This window comes from Antennarius striatus, chromosome 16 (assembly GCF_040054535.1).
Source record: "Antennarius striatus isolate MH-2024 chromosome 16, ASM4005453v1, whole genome shotgun sequence".
NCBI lineage: Eukaryota > Metazoa > Chordata > Actinopteri > Lophiiformes > Antennariidae > Antennarius > Antennarius striatus.
In genome coordinates, this window is record NC_090791.1 from 8,657,827 (window position 1) to 8,682,826 (window position 25,000).

Sequence of the window (25,000 nt, forward strand, 5' to 3'; positions counted from 1 at the left end):
TAAACTGTATTTCCAGATTACAGAAAATTGTGCAGCCAGTAAGTCAGTGCTGTAGTGGAGAGGAGAAAAAATTCTGGTAACTTACGTGTGTCATTGGGAACAGTGGGAATCTGGGGACAAAGAGACTCCTTACATATGGATATCTCTGAAATAAAATATCAAATTTGTGCCATTGCAATAATTCTACAGAGTAATTGACGCAGGGCCAGTAAGAAGTACATGATGTACATGATAATCACCATTGTTAGGGGAAAGGGGTGAGGCTGGAGGGGAAGAAGATCCTAGTGGGGATGAACTCATCTGGGCTGAAACTGCAACCCTGTCCACTACAAACACAAAAAAAGAACACTTAAGAGCATTCTCGTCCCTATCAGTCATGTTAGACATTTTGTTTTAACTACCATGTCCTTTTACTATGATCTTTGCATATATGACCATTAAATAGAGTCAGCAAACACACACACATGCACCCAAAATCAATTGTTTCATCATCACCTGGGGAGAGGGGCGGCATTTGGCTTTTGCAGAGTGGGGCAACAGCAGGAACTACATCAAAAAGAGAGATTAGAGTGGGTACTTCTTAAAATGTATTTGCACAATGAACGCATGCATGAAGGAACAAGGCAAGCCAGCATATGTAAACATTTTATACACAAACTGTTTCATACAGTACACAGACCACATTAAATCATAAGAGAACAATGTAATATACATTCAATGTAACTATTTCAGGGATGTATTATCTTGTGCACAACAATCAAATGGAGCAATCATCAGCAAATATTTTCAGGGCTTTTAAAACTGCATCAACAACAAAAGTTGAACAGCATAACTTTCACTAACAGGATATTTTAAAGAGCTACTGCTCCTTGAAGTGGTGCAACTAAAAAGACTTAAACTTGGATATGGGTAATCGACTTACATAATATGTAAGTAGATGGGGGAACTGCGCTGAAGAGAGGAAATCTAATCATAGGATGATTTCCTGGAGTGTCTGGGATGGTGATAAACTGAATGGAGGGATGGAGATGAAGAATTCCTGGTGGAACCGTTGAGAGCTCTGCCATTTCTGTTGGATTCGACTCTGATCCTGTGTCAGTCCCTTAAGAGCAAGCAATGACAACATTTGTGTTGTTATTTGACGACAAGTTTGGACATTGTACACATTATAAAGGGACATGGAGCAAACAAACTGAGAGCACAGATGTCTTGATTGAGACTTTGATTCTAATTTTATTATTTCATTAACCGGAAGTAAACAGGTTTGATGACTGAAATAGAGGGGGAAGTTTTGCTGTATTGTATGTACAACATTGATAATCAGCACCTCGAATTACAGGAATTTATTACTACTTACGAAGGCGTTATAGGTAAACAATTCAGAGGAAGTCTGTTCAGGTGAAGGTTCTTCTTTTGGTTCCCTAGGGGAACTAAGCCATTTCCTTTCACTCTTAGTCTGCTTTCTAAAATGACATGTGGTTACTAAGGAATATATTTAGCATTAGAGATGCATAAAACATATGTCATTAGCATTTAACCTGTACTGTATTATTCAGATTCATTTGATGTGTTTTTAAGCGGCAGCATTACTGACGTAATAGTTGATGTTCATATTTCACAGCAATTTTCATGACAGTAATTTCAATATATCCAGATTTTAAGTTCTGGGATGAATTTTGTTATTTTGTTATCTCTTTACATTATTAAAAGCTAGGGCTTTCAGCTCAACGCATTAATTAGATTAATTATGCTGCAAATTAACGCGCTATAAAAAATAACGCAATTAATCGCGAGTGGCAAATCATTCATTCATCTTCTGCCGCTTCATCCGCCCTAGTGGGTCATGGGGAGCTGGAGCCTAACTCAGCTGGCATAGCGCGGGAGGCGGGGGACACTCCGGGCACGACGCCAGTGCACCGCGGAGCCACACACAAAGACGGACAACCATGCACACGGACTCTGCTCTAGGTTGTCATAACTGGTTATGAAAATGGTAACTGGTAAATGGAATGAGACATTCACTGATGTTCCCCACATTTTAGCCACAGTGTCACAAAAATACAACGACAGCACAAAAAAGTAGATCACCTGCTGGTCTTTGCCTTTTTGGCCAGGATCGTGTGTTGTCGTCATTGCACTGCAGTGAGCAGGGATCTGGAGAGAGGATATATTGACAAAAAGAATGAACCTGCTGCACAAGCATTAATTAAGACTTTCAGAATATTGAAGCTTTAATCCTAAAATTAAGTTTTACATGACAAGTAGGGATCAGGAATTTTTACACTGTCAAGCTAGAGGTTGTAGATGGTGAGCAGTTTATATTACCTCCAGATCTTTTCCCGCTGGTATCAGCTCTTCCTGTCAGTTGGTCTGTTTGCTCTCCTGGCAAGGACATGTCCCCTACAGTGCCTGAAAGAGGAAGTAAAATACTCAGTCAAGCAGCTAGTAACCATAAATGGCTTCAACGATCATTAATGTCAGTTTTGAATTATTTGTTTCTTGCAAAATCTTGACAAATTAACAAAGGAAGTGGGTACAGGGTAAATCTGCGGCCCAACTGTCCTGAAAAGTCACAGATATTTCTGGATGAGTCGCCACCTCATCTCACTGCCAACAAAAATTCAAAAACCACCATAGAGCATCACCAAACGTTTGATATGTTGAAAAGAATATACATAAATTAATTTTATATTCCTTTTCATGCCATTGAAATCAGAGACAAATAAATGTGTGGCATGGCATGCTATGGAGTGATACTACTTAACTCCAGTGTATTTGTGCATGTGTGTGTCTTTTTCTCTTTTATCAGCTGTTATAAATAAAATTTATATTCTTACTGCAGGTCTTGACTTCATCCTCACAATTCAACAATGACTCGCCAAAAAGCACGTCTGTGTCTAGGTGGGATAAGAGATAGACAGAATTAGAAAGCTGACTTTGTACTACATTTGCATACTTTTGTGTAATCACACTCAGCGTGCAATAAACAATCTTGATAACAATCTTTGCAGAGGTTTGGATGCAGCTTACCTGCTAGCTTATCCAAGTAACTTTCTTTATTAAAGCATTCAGAAAAGTAATCTAAAACACAAATAATCAGCATAATTAGATGAAACATTAATATGAGTGAACTTTTCTATGACTCATTTACATTTTTTAATCAAAGTTTCTAAGTTCACCATAAATTGAATTTGCATCTTTGCTCACCATTATATTTTTAAGCTTATAAGTGGAAAAAGGACCCGAACAAACTCCACCATCAAAGATTGTCTAACAGGATATTTGAACTACTTTATCCCATGAGCATGGCTCAGACAATAGACTAAAACCACTAAAAAAAATAAAGGAAATAAAGATCCCCCACAAAAGAATGATGGTGGATGAAGCAGACAGATGTGGTTACAGATACAAAAAACTAAATTCTCATCAACAAATGTCAGCCTGACTCTTCTTCATTGGTAATACTGAAACATCTTTTCATCTTCAACCCATTCGGATCCCTGACAAACATTTCAGTTTCTCTTGATGTTAGCTTGAGAATGTTCAACACATTGCTAATAAGTATGTTTTCTTTTGTCACATGTAAACAGAATTTGATTCAGAAGATTCTATTGTAATAATTTATGTTAATCCTACTAAATTTTACTCAGTTTTATACTGTATCAGAATATTTGGCAGTTGCAAATGAGATGGAGAAGTGCAGCTCCTTACTGCAGATCTTGAGTTCTTCCTCACAACTCAAAAGTGAATCTCCCAAAAGCAAATCTGTGCCGAAGTAAGATGAAGATAGAATTGAATGATAGATTCATGTTTTTAGTCTCACATTTAAATATTTAAACTTATATGTTGTCACATAAGACACACTACAAATGATGGCTGTTTGTAGAGCTTTAATTGCAGCTTACCTGCTATCTTCTCCAGGCAATCTTCATCAACATATTCAGGAATATCATCTAAAACACACATAAAGAACATTATTCAACAAAACATGCAATGTCAGCTGTGGTGGTTTTAAGTAACAAAATCCTATCAACCAAAACTAGAAGGTTCAGCAGTGGAAAATATGACGGTTCAGATTGTTGGTTGCCTCATCCTGCAGGTATTAATGACAAAGAGGAGTCTACCTTACACAAAGTTCAGAGGGATACCGTCCATGTGCAGATTGTAAAGCCCTTTCAGACATTTCTGTGAATCTTGGCTGTATAAGAATAAATAAACTTGGAAACTTGAAACCAAGAGAACAACAGGCTCCTACTAACTTTGAATAGTTTAACAGTGTAGAGAGTACCTCTAAATTTTAAACAGTGCATACATTTTTTTTTCTACTTTTGTGGAAAGTGTCCACTGCAGACAGATAGGTAAACTCAGATTATACCAACCTGGTAGATCGCCCAAGTCTTGGCCGATATATGGGTCCTGATTGGCCTCTTGCATCTTGGAATCTGCTATCACACACACACACACACACACACACACACACACACACACACACACACACACACACACACACACACACACACACACACACACACACACACACACACACACACACACACACACACACACACACACACACACACACACACACACACACACACACTGTTATGGTTTCCTGCATCTCTCAGTATGACCATCTGGAAATGCATGTTCATATCATCTATGCACAATGCACAAATATTTGGGTTTTTTTATAGTAACTGCTGGGAAAGAGCCACAAAATACCTTTCAAATTCACTGCTTTTACTTCCTGTTGCCACTCCTTCTCTTCAAAGTAGCTGATATGCCCGCAGAAAAAAATTTAAGCCAACAACCACAATGAAATGCAGGTCACCGAGAGAAAAATAGATTTTGCATCTATTTCAGATCTACTCAGAAATTTAAAGACTGCAAACACTTGAACTATAACATATTTTGGAGAAAAATGTCTGACAAAATGTGTGTTACAAATGTCAATTTGGCAAGCCAAAGTTGTTTTTATTGGTGAGCATTTTAAAATGGATCACTAGTCAGGCTGCTTCCAAAATCAAATCCATAGCCCTGCAACTGTAAATTAAGATCTCTGGATTAAACAGCTGGTCATTCAAGTCTGGTGGATCCTGGATGTTGTTTACAATGTGGCTTGTGTTCATAAAGTCCTAATACCAAAACAATAATGGCATAAAAGTAGCAGTCAGGGACTAAAGATAATTATAAGGTAAAGACACCTTGGAAGCATGAACAGAGGACAGGAATCAACGAATGTGGGAAAGAATTAAGGAAGTTTGACTGGAAATTAACATTGTTCACTATTGTCAGACTTGTGTAACAGCTTTTGACAGCATTGTTTTGTGACTTATTGACACTACAGTATCATGAAATGATTCAACTTCTTTTTGATCTTTACATCGTACAGTATGTATTGCGAAAATACTGTCCTGTTAAAAATGATACAAAAATCTAACATGACACGATATTTAAATCTGGAATTCAAATTAAGCACTGTTTCAGAACAAAAGATGAAGATAAACGAAGTAGAATGCAGTCAAACATAATGCACATTAATCCAATGGTGGTTCACATTGTATTGACCATGTGCTAGTCACTCCAAGAGGGTTTTGAATGCAGGCTGTCACATTTATTTTTATGTTTTTGATTATTTTTATCAGACTGACCAGGAACATGCATCTGTTTGTACAGAAACACAAAGCATCGTGGAAAGACAAGAATGAAAAGTGGGAATTAAAATGTCAAACTAAAAGAGACACACCTTTTCACAGATGTCCAGAGCCGAATTGATAAGATGACTCCCACTCAATAATACAGATTGCTCGGGAAGCGGTATGTGAGATGGAGTCCCATCAACTGCATCAACAGGTTCTGCTGCCGGAGCTGAGCTGTGTCCTCACAACCAGCTCTCACCTCGAGTCCTATTTTTACAGTGACTTATTCTAACCGCGCCTCCAGAGATGCAAATTTGGGCCAGATGTCACAGATGATGAGGTAAAATGGCGGCTGTTTCACTTTAAGTCAAAATAAATAAATAAATATATATATATAAATTTTAAATAAGAAAAAAATTAATTAAAAAAATATAGTATTAAAAATGGCATAAAAATAGCAATTTTAAACCAATTTACAATTATGTAACGTAAGATTAATCGTATACTTGTTTCCGTCATAATTGTTATTTTTGGTATCAGTGCTTTTGTCTACCGGTAATGCTATCTATCCCGTTAACACCAATAAGTGTACCAGTGCTAATTTGTCAGACTTGTTTTTTCAGAAAAAGTAGCTGTGCACGCACACGCACACACAATCATTGCCAAGAATTTGTAAGGAGTTGCACCTGAACCATTCGATTTATTGAGAGACAAAACAGCAACAGACTCACCAGTAGCTCCTTTGACCTAAATTGCAAAATCCCATTCTGCAGGACAACTAAAAAGAACTTTGGCTTGAAATATGCAACACATGTTTTGTCAGACCTTTTGTCTAACAAAACTGTTATAGTTCAAGTGGGGTTTGTTTTTAGAATAACAATAAAACTACTGGTCCAATTTTTATTTTTCTTGATGGAAGGGTGTGGCATGGGCCAAAAAGGACTCACATATGATCATTAATGTCTCATCAAACTAAACTAAAAATAAAAGCAGCAGAGAGGTAAGATTTAGTTATATTTTTAGACTATTTGACACTAAAGCCAAAGCAGTTTCCTCTAGCTGGTTCTCTAAACACTACTTCTATACACTGCAATCATTTGAAAGAGTATATCCATATTTTTTATGAACCAGGCAATAACATGAGTAATAGAAAAAGATTTTCAGGGAAATCCAGAATATTTTTTAAATTATCAATGGTTATGTAATTCTAAAAATCATTTGTGCCATAAAATACAGAAAAAAAACCTAGGTCTGCCTCACCAAAAGGAAAATAAAGCATTTGCCTGAATGCAAACATTCTGATGATATCATATTTAGCGTGCAATCTTTCTACAATGAGAACTTCATGTACATTTGTTTTTATACTTTTTATATTTTTACAATAGTAAAATGTTGAATGTAGAACTTTCACGCAGTGATTGTAATAACTACTCTTCTAATCCTACAGCCCATTTATTTTTGTGCCTGGGCAGAACTTAAAGTGAAACTGAAAGTAAGGCGCATGCTAACCACTAAAACTGGTTTGGATAGGAATTTATTGAGTTGTGGAAACAACCTTAGATGGAAAACACCTGAAATTCTGACTGAGACAAGTGTTTCATTACTTAAACAACACAACCATTATATTCAAGGAGTTAGCAGAATTCCCACCACTTCAGACTGTTCACAGAAACGAGAACAGATGGAAAAATGAAGATGTAAACTGTAGAGCAACTGAATAAATCACAGACATAATTAATTTGCAAACTTACCACAGTGTGAACCCATCCACTCCTTGTCTGTTTTACCATCACTGCTGCACATCATCCTAAATTCATCCTCTAAACCCTGTTCTGCATTGTCTTCAATGTCCTTGATATCACAAGAAGAAAATGAATGTAAAATATCATTTGTAAATCCCTGAGAGCCACATTTCACTTGTCCTGTCAAACAAAACAGGTCTTCTGCTGTGTCTATGTCCTGGAGATCAGCATTCAGCAGGCCTGTGGCGCTGTCGTTATGTGTTGTTGACGGAGTTGAGGCATCACTTTCTGCTCCAGAGACCCTGAAGGGATCAGCAATCAGTCTGGTCGTCTTGCATGGCGAGAAATTGAGGTCCTCAGGTGTCTCAAAGACTTCTTCTGTAACCTGTGTAAAGTTTGGGACCATCATCTCTGTGTAGTTTAACTTTCTGCTGACCAACTCAAGTGACCTGCATGCTGCTGTAAGCTCTGAATTATCTTCCATATTCAAAAAAGAGCATCCTGCTTTACAGGCTGTTGCAGTGATTTTGGTTTTTGCCCGGTCAGCAGTCAAATCTGTAACCAGAGGCTGCTTTACCTCCCAATCCATGTCCCAGTGCTGCCACGAACAGACAGGCATCCCTTTAAACACCTGCTCTAGCCACTCCTCCTCCTCCGAGTTCCCCTCATTTATTCCTTCACTCTCATTTTCTGGCATCTGTGTTGATGCAGCTTTTGTTTTCATTTGGTAATCTAATCTGAGACTAGATCTATGAACATTTGCCTGTGCAGGAAAAAGTCCACAATGCATGTCGTGCTCATCTGTCACTTGCAGAACAGGGCTCAGTCCTGACGAGATGCTGCTGTATTCATTCATTGGTGGTGAAGATTTCAATCTTGTCTGGCTGTGGTAGCAGGTTCTCAGCGGGGCGGTAGATCCTAGTTTACATGCTGACTTGAGGTGATCTCACCAGGTCGATGTATTTTCAGTCCATTCTTTCTTCCCACAAACTGTTCAATGGGGCTTGGGTGTGAGCATGAGAGACCATTGTCAGACTCAGCCACAGGATAATTCCAGAATCTTGTAGACCTTGATGTTGGAGATGATGTCCTCTCTACAGACCTGGTTGTCTAGCATGCAGGCAACTGTTATTAGAAAAGGGTTTGATCTGGTTCAGGAAGTGATTTTGCTCTGGGGATGTTCACTGAAAGAGGAACGTGTTTTTTGTTTTTTCAGGGGTGTGCGAGTTGGTTTGTTGTGTAGAAATGAATTTGACAAAGATTCATCATGTGGAAGGGTGGACACATTACTTTATAACACCCTTTGTTTTGCATGATTTATTAACATGAATTTTGTATACTTTTGCAGAATATGTTGCCATTTTTTATTTGTGAACAAGTGCAGTGTTTCACCCACAAAAGAAAATCATTACTTTCAGTACATTTCCTTCCTAATTATAATAATTTCCATGGAATGATTAACCTGATCCACTCGTTCAGGGTCACATTCAGGTCTGATGAGCCAATCACTTACAGGATTTTGCATAAAAGATTATTACGGTGCAGTACATAAATTTAATAACCACATATCTGACTCAAACTCCATGTTGTCTGACATGACTTAATACATATACATGTCCAAAAATTTTTTTTTTGATCCCCAGTGGTGAAATTCTCCTAATTTTTTGTTTTTACTAGTGATTAAATGAGAATTATGTTGGAGATTAAAAGCTGTTTGGTCAGACTGGCCTTGAACTCACCATGAATCATTTACTGTACTTGGTTTGTCACCAGCCACACCTCCTGTAGACACAATAAAGACACCTTGTTGAAAAGTATGTAAAATCATTTCCTGTTCAGACAGGTGGTGCTGGGTGACAACATGGGTACAGTAATGAAACTATTTTCTCAATATTCAGGTTTAATGGTATTTCTTAAAACATTGTATTCAATGAATTTTCCATATATCTGAACTACAACGTAGTAAATTAGCTGTGATCTGTTTTTTGTTTGTGGAAAATATTTTAGTGCTTCAAGACACACGTTTATAACACAACATGCCAAATTACTATAAAATGTTGGAGAAAAACACGGGTGTCCAATGGGCACGCCATTGGGCACCGTCTATAAAATTACATATCTGAACGCTAAAGCATTCAAACCCAACAATAAACGCAAAAAAGAGGATGGCAAGAAATGAGGGACATTACAAAAAAAAGTCCCCTACTACTGTTTGATGGAAAATCGACAACCGGGAATTCCAATCTACTAAAGAACCATTACACTCACATTAGTATCTGATTCATAGTTTGTGCAAATGAAAGATCAATATAATGTTTGTTAATAATAACTGATAAAAGGAAATCAACGTCTGAGTTACTGTATGATGCCACTGACTTATCAATCAGTATGAAGTGATAATTTATCACTACTGTACATATGATCAATCTAAATTCACTTGTGAAAACAAAACAAACCTACATCTAATCCTACAAGCAATGATGGGCTAAAAACTTTGTGCAGTCTCATTTAAAATGTGGAATTATAATAAATGCCGACAAAACAGAAACAGCGAAGTTAACATTTCATTCTCTGCTTGTGCATTTTCAAGTACAGAAATGATCAGTGAACCATCTTTAGGCACTTAAAGTGTCTAAAGTGGGCACTGGGAGACAGCAGACAATGTGAATTTTATATCAACATTTCTAACTCTATGTCATTTATTTCTGATGGACTCAAAAGTCTAGTAGTTAAATAAAAAAATACGTAAAATTAACAATATTCCCCCAGAGTAAAGCTGTTTTATGAAATGCAGCCATCCCAAGTTCTCATGTGCGTGGCGCTTCTTCATAATGTAGCTGTAGTTATTTCTAATTGCTATATTTGATTGGCTTTTGGAGACGTTGCTTTCTTTGTGGTTGTTCTCCTTTGAATGTTTCTTATTCAGCGGTTAAGAATTTCAACCACGTCATTCTCCGCAGGCTTCAGGTGGTGCTCTGCTCATCCGTCACCCGGTTGGAACAGAAGTCCTGAACACCTGATGGAGGAAAGAGGAGTGTGATGGTGAAGAAGGTGATTTCAAAACGTACACATCTTTGACTGAAGCCTTTTATGTGTCTGTTGTTGTTGTTTTCTTTTTTTTTCTTTTTCAGATTCAGAACCTTAACATTTTAATGGTGAAAGTCGACATGTTGAATTTCTGACTACTTCTCATTTGCAAGTATCATTTCCCCTGTCCTGCTCAGGGTTTTGATCACACAGTTGAACATTTTGTCATCAAAGCTAGTAACAGATTACGGTGGAAGATGAAACATCTGTACTCCAGAAGTGTAATCCAATATACCAGCTATGAGAGGTCGCCAAGCACATATCGGAGATGCTGGTGGATGTTCTCCAGGAAACACTTACTCTGCACAATCCTCTCGTAGGCTTTAGCAGCAGGAGAGTCAGGCACATCATTAAGAAAGGACCTGCCTTCATCACAGCTTCTAGCTATCCTTGGGTCCAGAGGTATCTTTCCTAACAAAGGTAAATTTAGGTCTGCACACATTTGCTCTGCACCCCCGCTGGTCGGAGGGAAGATCTGGGATGTGTTCTGGGAGGAACAAAGAAAAAGCAAAGCAAAGCGTTTTCAGTTAAACTAGGGAGGGATGAAACAGCGATTTATGCACATCGTCATGTCTGTCAGTTTGTATTACTGTGCATGTGCATCGGTTAGTGACCTTGCATGATGGACAAACAAAGCCACTCATGTTCTCCACCACTCCAATGATAGGCATCTTGACTTTCTGACAGAACCGGATTTCCTTTCGCACATCTTGCAATGACACCTCCTAGAGAGATAAAAAAACAAACAAAAACAAATAAAGAGCAATGTGGAGGAAACAAAGATGACGATGGGGGTAGTGGAAGAGAACTGAGTTGCCCTCAGCAGTTGTCATGTTTCTCTTAATCAGATGGAAAAAATGGAACTAGTAATTTTTTCTTGGGTAATTCTGAGAATATTAGCTATCAGAGCTAATGTAATGAGGAAATGATTCTTCTGTCTCGCCTCAAAGGTTCGCACCTAATTTAAGCATCAGGAAGTGTTTAGTTCTTCATAAGTGTTTCACTAACTACAGTAAAAACAAATGTAGGAACGTATCAAAAACAAGCTCAATGCTTTAATAAGACAAATCTTACAGGGTTAGACACCTCCTGCAGTTACAGTCACATGAAAAGGTTAGGACACCCCATTTAACAGTCATCTCTTTATTAAGAAATGTTGGCCTATCAATGTCAAATCCTACTTTTATTCATTTCTGGAAATGAGAGTGTAAAGAGATGTTTACCATCCCTTTGTATTTCGTTTCATACTTTGTGCTGTACAGACTGTTCTGCTGCCTGTGTTGTACTGACTGTTGTCTTGCCTGTGTTTTACTGCCTGTCGTGTACTGCCTGTGTTGTACTGACTGTTGTCTTGCCCGTATTGCACTGCCTGTTTACCGTGGGTCAGAGAGGAGTGCAATTTCATCTGTGTTGTATGTCGTGCATATATGGTACACTTGACAATAAAGCTGACTTTGACTTTGAAAAGTTATTTAAATATCATCAAAGAACAAAAATTAACAGTGTTGTTTGCAGCACAGCAACCCCAAACCATGACACTGCCACCTCTATGCTTCATAGTTGGTAAGGGGTTCTTTTTTTGGAGTGCTGTAATTAATATACGCCAAACTTGTCTTCTGTTCTGGTGTTTAAATTATTCAACTTAAAAACACATCTGTCCAAAGAACATTATTCCAGAAGTTTTGGTATATGTCTATGTTCTCTCTGGCAAACTCTAGTTTGACCTTAATGTTTTTCTTAGCGAGCAAAGGTTTCCTTCTTGCACACCCACCATGAAAATCAAACTTGTGTTGTCTCTTTCTGATCATACTTTCACATCGAGAGTAGCTAGAACCTGCTGTAGGTCCCGTGATGACATTTTAGGATTTTTGATGACTTCCCTGAGCACTTGTGGGTAAATTTGCTGGTATGGCCAGACCTAAGCATGGTGGTAGTTATGAATTACTTCAGCTTGTAAACTATTTTTCAGATGGTGAAATAGCTGATGTCAAATTCTTTTGAGATCTTTTTAAATCCCGTACCAGACTAATGAGCAGCCAAAATCAGAGCAACATGGTTGTTATCACTCAGAGTTGTATTTTACAGAGTGCCTGTATGTTTCTGCTTCAATTTCAGATACAGTATCTTGTGTGTCCTGATGTGTTCATATGTCATGTTTGTTACATGTTTGTAACATGAATCCATTTAACTATGAAATAACAAATATTTAAATGCACCTTTGACTTTATAAAGTTTATAAAGGTCACAGTACCCTTAGAACTTTCTGGAGACAGCTAAACTACCGTTCTTTAGTGTGTGTGTGTGTGTGTGTGTGTTTGTGTGTCTGTGTAATGAAGTAATAATGCTAATGTGTGTCACCTATTTGCTGCTAAAATGTTCTCATGTGCTGATTAGAGGATGGGACAGGTGCAGCTCTTTGGTCTTTATTTGATCTTCCGGTTCCATGTTTTTGAACTTCACAGAATTACTTGACTGATTAATGACTATTGTTCGATTGAATTTATCTGCATTACTGTGCTAAACATGGACGAGGAGACTTGCAGATTGCGGTCAATGCAGCACCAGGGGTTTTCCAGCTTTATTATCACATGTGAAACTGCAACCAAGGCCTGCAGTCTTATAATATATATTTTATTGTGACTGGCAAATTGTTTCTGATATGAATTCTGCAATGAAATTTTTTAGTGACATTGCAACAACGCATATTTTACTTAGCATTCATCCCAAAGATGGAGACAGAAATTCTAATAACCCTATCAAGAGTAAGGAGCGTGAGGCAGAGCAGCTTTAGCAGTGTTTTGTTCTGAGAAAAGGCTCTTATTCTCTATCTGTTAATACCATTATGGTTTTCAGTGTCACTGTTGTTATTTTTATAGCGGCACAGTGGGGCAGTAGGTAGCGCTGTCGCCGCACAACAAGGCGGTTCCGGGTTTGAGTCCTGCTCTGTGCGGAGTTTGCATCTTCTCTCAGTGTCTGCGTGTGTTCTCTCCAGGTTCTCCGGCTTCTTCCCACCTCCAAACACATGCACTTCAAGTTAATTGGTCGTTTCATAGTGTGAGCATGCATGGTTGTTTGTCTCTGTGTTGCCCCCCCTCATGCCCTAAGCCAGCTGGGGTAGGCTCCAGCTCCCTGCGACCCGTGCAAGCGGTTGAAGCGGTTCGGACACTGAATAAATGAATGGTCATATTAAAACAGCACCAGGTGCATAAAAGGCATCCTGGTAAATCAAGTAAATTACCAGGAAATGCGCGTGTAGTCAAATCAGGTGGAATGAAAGGAGACAGTCAGAGCTTTAATCTGCTTTTGCCATAAATGCTGTTAATGTAAGAAATAATAGTTTCACAGGTAACATGCCAGTGTGCGTATGTGTGTTTGTGTGTATGTGTACTACCTGTGGTGTAGTGATGATGACAGCTCCGTCAACGTGGGTGGAGCTCAGGTACTGTACAATTGACAGGTGTTCGTCAGAGGTTCCCGGGGGTGTGTCCACAACAAGGTAGTCCAGTTCCCCCCAGTCAACATCTCTCAAAAACTGTTTGATCATCCCTGATGTTTAGAGAAATGCCACATAAAATATACATTTTGTGATATAATATATAACACACACACACACACACACACACACACACACACACACACACACACACACACACACACACACACACACACACACACACACACACACACACACACACACACACACACAAAAGCACAAAACCATACCGTTTTTCTTGGGTCCTCTCCAGATCACAGCATCATCAGGGCTGCTGAGCAAGAACCCAATAGACATGACAGACAGGTTTTCTTCCACATACTGGAAATGAACACATTTGTTGTCAACCACTTCCTCATTGAATTGAACATCAACAGCTGATATGTGAAAAACTGACTCACCACAGGAGACCAGCCTGAGCCACTCTGGTGAACCTGTGCACACAAAATCAAGGAGGGTTGCAGAATGGAGTGAAAGATCTAAGTGCTGCACATAGGGATGTCATGATCATAGAATTTATTTGGTCCAACATTCATCTTATGGTCACTGTTGCTCCTCAAGCAGGGGGTATCCAAATTATGATCCGTAGGCCAACTGAAGCCATTTTTAATTGGCCAGTCTGCAGCAAATTATAAATATGTAATAGAATATGGCCTGCAGGAGCCTATCCTAGCTCATTTCGTGTGAGAGGCATGGCCACATGTAAAGACAGATAGCCCACTCACGCTCACACTCATATACAACTTTGGTGATCAGTTCACACAAATTGCATATTTTTGGTGGAGGATGGAAGCTGGAGAGACCATGCAGAACCCACGCAGAAACAACGAGAACATAAAAGTACCGCACAGAAAAGCTCTCTCCAAATTAGTTAATGAAAAATACTGCAAAAAAACCCCCCAAAGAAACTCAAGATAGAAAGTGAGAAAAACATCAGACATGGTGAGAAAATCAATATTTCCTTTTTGAATTCAAGGGGAAGTGGGTCTGTTTGATTTGCCATGATACTGTTGCAGTGACAATAGAGTACAATCTATGTCAAAACATTGGCAGTTAGCTTGCAAACTCTACAACAGCATTTTTTTCAGTGCTAACAAAATACAAGAGAATGCTACCATAGTCAGTTTTGAGGTATTCAGATGGTGCTTTGCTTAGGTCACAAAAATGACGCACCTGTTCTCCTTCTAAGCCCATGATCCTTGGAATGGAGGGACCACAGATATCTACATCCAGCAGGGCAACCTAAAAACAATGAAAAAGATTCTGTAATTTCCAGTGTAGCAGACAGACTCTGACAGGCTGAAGTGACATTCACCGTAAAGTTTGTAACCCTAGTATACATCTAATAGGAAACATTTACAGTTTTGGGAACCCATGGACAGAACAAAGTGACAAGATGATGAGGATGCATCTGTACTCTTTTATTATAAGGGCTATTTGCCCTTATAATACAAAGAACTATGCAGTGGAACACAGTTTGAGAGACAAAGTAACTGAAGTGCTAATATGCGGAGATACATCAGAAACACTTAGGATAAATATATAATAACTAATATACAGTTTGTGTACATGCGCGCGCACACACACACACACACACACACACACATTTACGATCACAAATTTTATGATTTAATACAATGAGTATCAGCAACATGCTTCCACTAAGCTGTCAGTCAACAAATAAGCACGTACCTTTGATTTACAGACTCTCAAACAAGAACTCAGTAAGATTAAAAATGTATTGACACTTTAAGTTAACCTAAATGCTGCATCAGAAACAAGGTGGATCATAAGCATCAGAAAATGTCAAAAATTGAACTGCAGGGGCTCAGAGTAGGAAAATCACACCTGCAGTGCCCTCTGGTGGTTGTTCTGATATCTACTGGGCACAGAAACTAGACTGCGAGCAGACCCCAATATTTCAGTCCAGATTAATAAACAAGCACAAGTTTAAACTATTTTAATCATCATCAGTGTTGACTACTCATATCTTCCTAAACACACAAAGAAAAGAAAATATCTGAAATTTAATAGAGTTTTGGACTCCTATTGGATGGTTTGGGTTTTACCTCCTTTGCACCATCACTTGCCAGGGCATGACACAAGTGGGCACTGAAGGTACTCTTCCCCACGCCTCCTTTACCAGACAGCACAAGAATCTTGTGTTTGACTGTTGACAGCTTTGCACCGATTTCTGCTATAGCTGGGGAAAAATTAAAATAAAGAATGCAGTCAAGTGGGTAGAGGTACAAAAGAATTTACAGAATATTCATAAGTGACTAAAGACTGCAGAACTTTTTATATATGGAAATAAGTTATCAGTAAGGCAGGCTATAGTATGTTCATTACATACAATAGCGCCACAAAATAAATTTTGGTCAGCTTGACCATGACTCTTTGATACGTACAGACCTTCTGTGCATATAAAATGATCAGAATAATGAGATGAGGCAGTCTTACCAGGGTCGGGGGCCTTGGTTGCTCCAGAGGCACAAAGTTTTTGGTTTGGACAGCCCTGACAGGGTGAGGCCTTTCCTGCTAGTTCGCTCTTCGTACCGGGGCAGTCTGAATGGATGAAACAAAGGTTTTCCTTTTAAACTGAAAATTTGGAAAAATACATGTTGTAGTTCTGTTGACTGAACTTTAACTCAAATCTGTCTTAAATACAGTACTATAGATGGACCTGTATAGAACTGTGGGTGAAATCGTGCTGACTCAATTGGGTGTCCTTTTTGTGGGTTAATAAACTAAATCCTCATGAAAAATTCTTGATAATTTTATAATAGTAGAAATGTGGTGATGTTGAGTTTTGTGTAGATACTTTAGTAGTTTTCCAAATCGATTGTCACTGTGTCACCATGACGCAGCAAAAATTTAGAGACTTACGTTAGGATGGCAGCTCAAATAGATTCTGTATTTACGTGTTATATAGTGCAGTTAAAAATGAAAAACGTATCTGCGATTGCCAACTATTTTGTATTATTTAGAGTCGCCATTGGAAATACAACATATGCTTATAGACCGTGTAAAAAAGCGTAAGTCCCCGTAGAATCTGTACAGATGGACGTTGTGTAATGTTTTTGGGCAACTGATTGTAGACTAGATAAGGAAAGTAAATCCCGACAATAGCGAATATTTAAGTAATTTCAATTTTAAATGTTGGTATTGAAATACTTGAAGTTGTTTTCAAACCACATTGTAAAACCCAGTGACAACCAGTCCTAAAAAGACATTCAAAATAATAATCTCACAAAAAAACAATAATCTCACGTTCAGGAGCGTTGTCTGGTACGTCTGCCATTTTGGTTCGGTGTGTTCTGGTGTCCCTCCGTCAGTCTTCCCCGTTAGATGTTCCGGATGCACACAACGTCAGTTTACGATGTCATCATCCAAATGTTTTGGTGCCAACCATTTTTCGACCTTTATTGGCTTTCTTTTTTTTAAGGGGGCAACATTAGGTGTTATTATCCAAGATCTAACATAATTTTTTTTTTAATGTCTTTACCATTCTTTTCTGCGTTATAAATAAACTGCACTGAATTAAAAACAAATAAACAAAAACACTTCTTTACACTACACATTATTTAATTCAGCAAAAATCTTTGATAGTGTTTAGCGTCAGCATCAAGCATACATTAGTTTATCCATGTCCTACAACGGGATTCTTTGAGCCCAAATCATTCTAGTGTATCCACTAGAAGGTGCTGTTGATTAGGATCGTACAAGTAAAGTCTCACGCTACTACTGTAGTCCTTTATTCACAGTCTAATGATACTGGTTGGGGTTTTGGATAATTTATGTGTACATCTAGAAAAGTAATGTATCACTCAATGTCATGTTTGCACTTGCTAATGGACCATTTAAGTATTATAATATGATCATATGTTCCAGTCCATACACATAGAGTTGATGGTATGTGGAACAAAGTAAGTACCTTCTCCCAGCAGAGAAGCACCTTCAGCGGCAGACTGCTGTCACACAGCGCCTCCACAGAGAGGCTGAGGTCCTCCTTCGTCCCCCGTGCCATCAGGGGGTACAATGACTCTCTCAGGAGGAGCGGGGGGGAGGTGGCGAGGTCAGCACGGGGTTGAATATGGATTTAATTTAATTTAATTTAATTTAAATTTAATTTTATACTGTTGTGTATATATATATATATATATATATATATATATATATATATATATATATATATATATATATATATATATATATAATTTATTTATTTATTTTTTATACTGTTTTATATTTTAATTCAAATTTATACTGTTTAAATTTTATTTTATACTGTTTATATTTTAATACTGTAATATTTTTAAATTTTATACTGTTTATATTTTAGTTATAGTTTAGTATATAAGTCCTGTTAGTGCTGCATGTGCCTGTCTGTTAGTGTAATGTATGTCTTGTGGTATGTCCTGTGATGTCAATGTTTCCTTTTCTCCTGGTGTTTATCCAGTATTATTTGTTATGTAATGCCTGAGCAGTGGATATGCAATTTCCTCCGGGATTAATAAAGTATCTATCTATCTATCTATCTATCTATCTATCTATCTATCTATCTATCTATCTATCTATCTATCTATCTATCTATCTATCTATCTATCTATCTATCTATCTATCTATCTATCTATCTATCTATCTATCTATCTATCTATCTATCTATCTATCTATCTATCTATCTATCTATCTATCTATCTATCTATCTATCTATCTATCTATCTATCTATCTATCTAGTTATCAGTCAGTAATTACATAGAATGTATAAGCATATTGGATTAAAAATATATTAAATACTTACTATTATTTTGATAGTAATGTGACTTTTGAGCACATCATAAGTACAGGCGTCAGTACATCAGGGAGTCAGAGTTGCCTGAATGCTTATGCTTAATGTGTGAATGGGTAATTTTCAGATAATGTTTTTAAGGAAGCCACATATCACATAGAAACAGTGGAACTGTGATATCTTTGTTCAACTAAGTACAGCAACTGTTTTCATCCTGGGAGTTTAGATGACAGGTGTGTGTGTGTGTGTGTGTGTGTGTGTGTGTGTGTGTGTGTGTGTGTGTGTGTGTGTGTGTGTGTGTGTGTGTGTGTGTGTGTGTGTGTGTGTGTGTGTGTGTGTGTGTGTGTGTGGACCAAGCTCTATGATTGGCTCATTGACATCACAGTAAAAAGTGACTGGCTGACAGGGTATCATTTTGTCTGAGAGAAGTAGGAGTGTGAGAGAAGTGGGAGGGGGGGGGGTGTAAGTATGCCCATGTGTTTTCAGTATTCCAGTCAGTATTCACATTTCTGTGTTTAATCATGACCTTGACTGTGTATTTAAGTTGTGTTGCTGTATGTATGTTTGTGTGTGTATCTCCTCCCTCAATTGTTTGCACTGACAAGAGTATGTAACTTGATATATTCTTTGTGTTGGCCCATTACTCACTGGAAAACAGTCACAAAAGATGTTAGCAAGCTTGATTCATAGTTAGCCACAAGCCATTTTTGGCTGCGAAAATTAGTTTACGTTGTCTGAAAAACCTAATAAATAACATGTCTGATGGAAAATAAATATCATCCATACAGAAAAGGGAAAATCAACATTATAAATTACATTAAGTGTAATAGATACATGCAAAATGTAATATTGCATCAGTTTCTTTCCATTTAATTAACCAAATGTGTCATGCATGTATGGACTTTTTGTCTTTGAGGAAGATTAAAAAAAAAAGAATGAAAGGTCCTTTGGACAAACATTCATGAACAGATAGAACAAGAAGTGCAGGAGAGAGACAGAAAGACAGACGGGAAGAAAACACACACAGGTGTCATTAGGTGTGTAATTCATCCCTTGAGGCATGATTCAAGTACAATCAGAGAAAAAAAACATTGCAGTTAGAGACATGAGTTTGGGAGAGTAGTTTGTGAAATGGTTTTAAAATCTTTCCTTTTCCTCCTCCATTATTCCGTCCATGCCTGTCCACATCCTGTAATGGAATTGCTAAAAGATTTGAATTAGGCCCCTCAATTAATGGATAGAGCAGACACTCAGTGCAGACATTATTCTGTTTATGATGTGCTGCTAAACTCCCAGACAGAGACAATAATGTTTATATCACATGCTGAAGAGTTTTCAGGTAATATTGCACAATTTCAGTTTCTCACACACCGTAATCTTCATCATTTTCATTATCTTTAATTTCCCCTCATGCATCAAACTCCAACTAATGCTTCTGATAAGACTCCAAAAACGTTTGGAGCGTGAACTGGCAGTGGGAGGAGCCAAGCTTCACCTGAGCAAGGCACAAGTTGCTCATTGTGTGCTCCTCAGGTCTATACACACACACACACACACACACACACACACACACACACACACACACACACACACACACACACACACACACACACACACACACACACACACACACACACACACGACAAATAACATAATAGTACCTGTAACTGAAGTGGAAAAATGATTTCCCCTATGGGCAATCAGTAAAGTTTTACCAACATTGTACTATTGCGCTGATAATTGCACATAATAAAGCATTAAAGACTCATGAAATTGATTACTGTTTGTCCAGACGGTGACCACAAATTTCTGTAAATTAATCCATAAAACTGTTTGATACACCGTATTTCAAATGGATCAACTGTTTGATTTAACTGCACTTTGCTAAAAGCATGCCATTAAATCTGAATCTGAATTCTCCTTTGTAAATCAAGTGGTTATCAATGTGCCGTTTACCGTAATTACAGCTGATATTTCAAGCACATCGTGTTCACATGAGTGATTACCTCATCTATGAATTCTCAAATGTCAGTCTCACATGCACAAAGTTCAGTTGACCATATAGTTAGCCAATAATGACGTTAGACACATTCTGTCCATTCAGCAAGTGATTTGTACACACACGCACGCACACACACACTTATTAGACTCAGGTCAGAGTTTGACCACTGTGTTAGCAGAACAAAAGCTAAGCCTTCGCTGCACAAACTATCATCACACTGAAGAACAATACATTCACTCACACACACACACACACACACACACACACACACACACACACACACACACACACACACACACACACACACACACACACACACACACACACACACACACACACACACACATCAACACACACACACATTTAACATAATTGACGCTTTCTGTATAAGGATTAACAGAGGACATTTTGTATGTCTGTCTGCATGTGCGTGTTTTGGAGTGCGTGGTGTGAGGTATCACTCAACTGAAAAGGAAAGAGGAAGTAAGTTGTCAGTGGAAAGAATGATGGGTGTGATCTGGACAAGCTGCAGTTTGCGAACTGCCTGTGAAATGCATTAAATATGATAAGAAACAAAGTGTGTGGATTTTATTTCACTACATTTAGATCTCAAAAACCCATCCTTCAGCTTTCTTTCTCTACTCAATTGACATAATAATGTACACAACTGTGTATCGTTTATTCTACACACACATAACTGGAAAGCCTGGCCAAGAGTTCAGTTTCCAATAAGATCACGACAAAAATTACAATGACAAAAAGACAAGATAACTCACACACATTGACAGCCTGTGTTCAGTGGATTTTGGTACAGTCACTAAACTCGTAAGTTTAGGATCAGCTGGTATGGTTCCAAGTCATGGGTACACAAATTCTAAAAGCCTTCTGACCAAATTCCATTCAGGTTTCGGGAAATTTGTCCTGAGGCCATGATTTCATATGTCCAGTTTTAAAGACAAGATTAACATGAATGGATTGTGGTTTGAATGGTTTCATGAATAAAACAAACCAGTGACTATTGCCAGTGTGCACATAAAGGGAGCTAGTTCACATATGAGTGTATCTTATGTTGAGGTGAGGATTCAGTGAACCTCAGGGCCACAGCATATAAAGACAAGGAGCAGACATATTCATGTACAACATCACCACTGTCAATTACAGGCACAAAGATTGAAATAAAAACAAAACAAGACCTTTCCATATTAAAAAAAAGTTCAGCTTTTTAGCAAGACATCAAATGTGGGCCTCAAATCATCATTTAAAATTGGCAGGTATTTTAAATTAGACGCTGACTCTAATCGCTGACCATTCCAGGTAACAATTTTCTCCAACAATTTTTATCCATCAGCTTCTGAGCTTATAAAAAAATTATAGTTTTGTCTGAGAAAAATATGCAATTTGATTAACTGTTCTCATATTATAAAAGTATAGTTAAGACATTGCCTTACAGGAATAGGTGCAATGTAATTTCATAAGTGCAGAAATAAAAGGCTACATATGACATGTCATGATCAAGACAATTAACATATGACGTAAACAATAGTGGTCCTTGTCCTCAGCCATGTGGAACTCCCTGACCTATAATACCATTTAAGTAACTCCTTACTGAATAACTGGCTTCTCTTGTGAAGTAATTTGTAACCTATATGCAGAAAAATCAGTGGCTAAAATATAGCCAATTAACATCTTATGGTAGACACTATAAAGTGCCTTGGAGAAGTCAATACACAGAAAAAGACAGGACTGCCTTTTATCTATTGCATAATTTATGATGTATTTAGCAGCAGTAATGGTGCTATGATTATAATGGTTTTTCTGGCTGAAACAACATCATGTCAGTTTTGATTTGGCTTCTCGTGCCCCTATCCAAAACTACATTCAGACCTAAAATTGCCCTCTGGGAAACAGTACCATAAGCTGCCTTGATGTGTGTTTGTAAAGTAACTTGAATGTGCGGTTAGACATATTTGTGCTGCAATACAGGTTGACACAGAGTTTTTGCAGTACAAAACCTGTGTGCTTTATCACAATTATCCTCCATACACAGCTGTCATCAGTCATTTCAGCCCAAAGCTTCGTTTGTTCATGTTCAAATGGCAAAGTCTTCTTGTAGCAATTGATAATGTAATGCTAATGTAGAAGCACGCCTTCCCCCAATTTTCCCTTCTTTCCCGCTTCTCTTATGAAATTCACTGCATTTTTCTCCTTCATTTATGAAGCTCCAACTTGTTGGATGTTACCAAAGTGTCTTAGTGTCTTAGGAAAAGAGAGATTTTGATATCTGTGTTGGATGTCAGCATTAAATAAACCCACAAGGACATTCACCTGCTTGAAGAGAGAACTTTAAAGATGAATTCTCATCCTAGAACTAGGAAAATTTGTTTCATAAGCCACACCTAATGAAAGTACGTTTAGAGAAATTCACACCCACACACATTAATCATGGACTATGCAAACTCATTGCTCACCATTAAAAATCTTTTGTGCGTACATTTATCTTCACACTTTTGTGTGTTTGATTGGATGTGGACACTCCCTATGTGATAACACTTATCTAGAAAACACCTAGGATGTTTCTCTGTGTAATTTTAAGACAAACAGACTGCTGATCACCCACACAGAAAATTAAGTGATGCACTTTTGTACCTGCTAAAAAGCATCATACTGTATATCACACACTCTCATGAGAATGCCAACTGGGATAAGAAACAATCAAAATTTCCTAATATTAGGATGACAGATGAGGAAATGCCAAAACAATACAATTAAGATTCATAATTTTCTCCTCATCTGCAAAGACGACTTAATGTACTTCAGTCCTCAATAGCCCTCTCTGCTAGAAGTTGCAGAGTCAGCTTCATGGTTTTACTTATATATGTGGAGTTGCCAGTGAGAGACATTAAAGCAATAATTGACATCCTGTAAGATGCACTTAACTGATTTCTTGCCCAGAGTGAGAACATGATCAATACCACTTTCATGTTTTTTTTTCTTCGGGAGACAGATGGATAAGCATAATGATTGGACACAACTATCCTTCAGGACTAATAATGATCTTACCTACCTCCTGAGAGGCATAATTCAATAAATACTGAAGTTTTTCTTCAATACAAAATGTAAAGGCACAACTTCATTGTACTGGATCAACTTCAATCCTACCTACCTGTACTGTACTGTATTTCCCATTAGGTAAAACATTTGTGGTACCTGCCCTGACTATTTTTTAGTATCAGTTCAGCTATAGTTCTAAGTGGGATAAGCAAGAACTAAAAGGTCAAGTGAAATATTTCCACTATATTGGTCAATGTCTGGCACACATGACCAGAAGGACCCCATACTGAGGAGGTGCAGACAATCTTGTCTTTAATAGCAAATGTACAGATCACAATGGGAGATTTTATATCACTGTCTTCTACCTATTCGTTAGGTGTGTGTCTGGATGGCTAGGAGACCACTACCTTTCATCTGCTAAAGAAATGGGACACAGTATACTATATGGGAATGCAAAAATGGATGGCTAGGACAAGGACTGTGGCTAAAGGGGAAGAACTGGGAATGGGCACAAAATCCTCAAGAAGTCCAGCTTGCTGGGACACATTTTAAAAGACCTTAGCCAATCCTTGTTGCAACTCTGTACTTTTGCCAGTAAAGTTGTCTATAATTTGCCATAAAATGTCACATGCAGTGTCTTTGTGTATTTGTCCAATATATTCGAGCAATAGGCAGCATGGAAACACATGCATGCAGTCCAAGTCCAAGACACTTCTCATAGTTATTCTCGTCAGGGTTCAGCCAGAGGAATCACAGACACCAAGTCTATCCTCATGCCTCCATCTCAGCAACCCACAACCCGAAGCACTGACCACACACCCCCCTGCTCCCCATACCAGCCTAATCTGACAGCCCCCTCTTTACCAGCTAAATCCAGTCGTGCAAATCAGCTTCGGAAATGGTGCAATGTTTGATTTACGGAGATGATATAAACATCTGGTTCACAGCATAATCACATCTTATGTGTATGTTTTTAAAATATGTCAATTCTCAAGCAGTTTTTAGTCAGTTCTTAAATAAATGTTCACAGCAGTACTCACTCTGCTCACTCAATTTTCACACATAAAATTGTCTCAATCAAGATCAACATGCATGCCTGCACACATAATAGCACACACAGAGCAGTATCTGAAAGTCATTCATTTATAGGTGTGTCTGGATGGCTAGATGAGCACTACCCTTCATCTGCTCAAGAA

The 25,000-nt window shown here is 38.0% G+C and overlaps 2 protein-coding genes across 8 annotated transcripts in view; both read right to left on the bottom strand.

Moving 5' to 3' along the window:
- The window catches only part of ciita (class II, major histocompatibility complex, transactivator), a 13,522-nt gene extending 5,005 nt beyond the window's left edge, over positions 1–8,517 (bottom strand). For 2 of the 7 annotated variants that reach the window (XM_068337748.1, XM_068337752.1), the window contains exons 1-12: positions 7,391–8,517; positions 4,380–4,445; positions 3,906–3,953; positions 3,712–3,765; positions 3,031–3,081; positions 2,838–2,897; positions 2,326–2,409; positions 2,089–2,154; positions 923–1,102; positions 496–546; positions 240–326; positions 86–145 (exon numbers count right to left, since the gene is read on the bottom strand). In XM_068337748.1, the coding sequence (XP_068193849.1) occupies positions 86–145; positions 240–326; positions 496–546; positions 923–1,102; positions 2,089–2,154; positions 2,326–2,409; positions 2,838–2,897; positions 3,031–3,081; positions 3,712–3,765; positions 3,906–3,953; positions 4,380–4,445; positions 7,391–8,237 (1,654 nt within the window). In that variant the 5' untranslated portion in view covers positions 8,238–8,517. Of the gene's footprint in view, positions 1–85; positions 146–239; positions 327–495; positions 547–922; positions 1,103–2,088; positions 2,155–2,325; positions 2,410–2,837; positions 2,898–3,030; positions 3,082–3,711; positions 3,766–3,905; positions 3,954–4,379; positions 4,446–5,746; positions 5,893–7,390 lie in introns of those variants that run through there. The other 5 variants (XM_068337749.1, XM_068337753.1, XM_068337754.1 and 2 more) reach the window with 5 other exon arrangements.
- Positions 8,518–9,927: 1,410 nt separating this feature from the next.
- Positions 9,928–17,316, bottom strand: nubp1 (nucleotide binding protein 1 (MinD homolog, E. coli)). The gene is made up of 10 exons (XM_068337721.1): positions 17,232–17,316; positions 16,422–16,526; positions 16,031–16,164; positions 15,135–15,203; positions 14,363–14,395; positions 14,192–14,282; positions 13,860–14,014; positions 11,083–11,193; positions 10,769–10,955; positions 9,928–10,397 (listed from the first exon to the last, which is right to left on the bottom strand). The coding sequence occupies exons 1-10, from the start codon at positions 17,260–17,262 to the stop codon at positions 10,345–10,347; spliced, it is 969 nt and encodes a 322-aa protein (XP_068193822.1). The 5' UTR covers positions 17,263–17,316; the 3' UTR covers positions 9,928–10,344.
- Positions 17,317–25,000: the final 7,684 nt, after the last annotated feature.

Excerpts from the sequence above, each read along its gene's own strand:
- nubp1 (XM_068337721.1), bottom strand. The coding sequence starts at position 17,262 with ATGGCAGACGTACCAGACAACGCTCCTGAAC. Across the intron at positions 14,396-15,134 it reads TGGGCTTAGAAGGAGAACAG|GTTCACCAGAGTGGCTCAGG; the intron begins GTGCGTCATTTT and ends TTGTGTGCACAG. Across the intron at positions 14,015-14,191 it reads GAGAGGACCCAAGAAAAACG|GGATGATCAAACAGTTTTTG; the intron begins GTATGGTTTTGT and ends TCTAAACATCAG.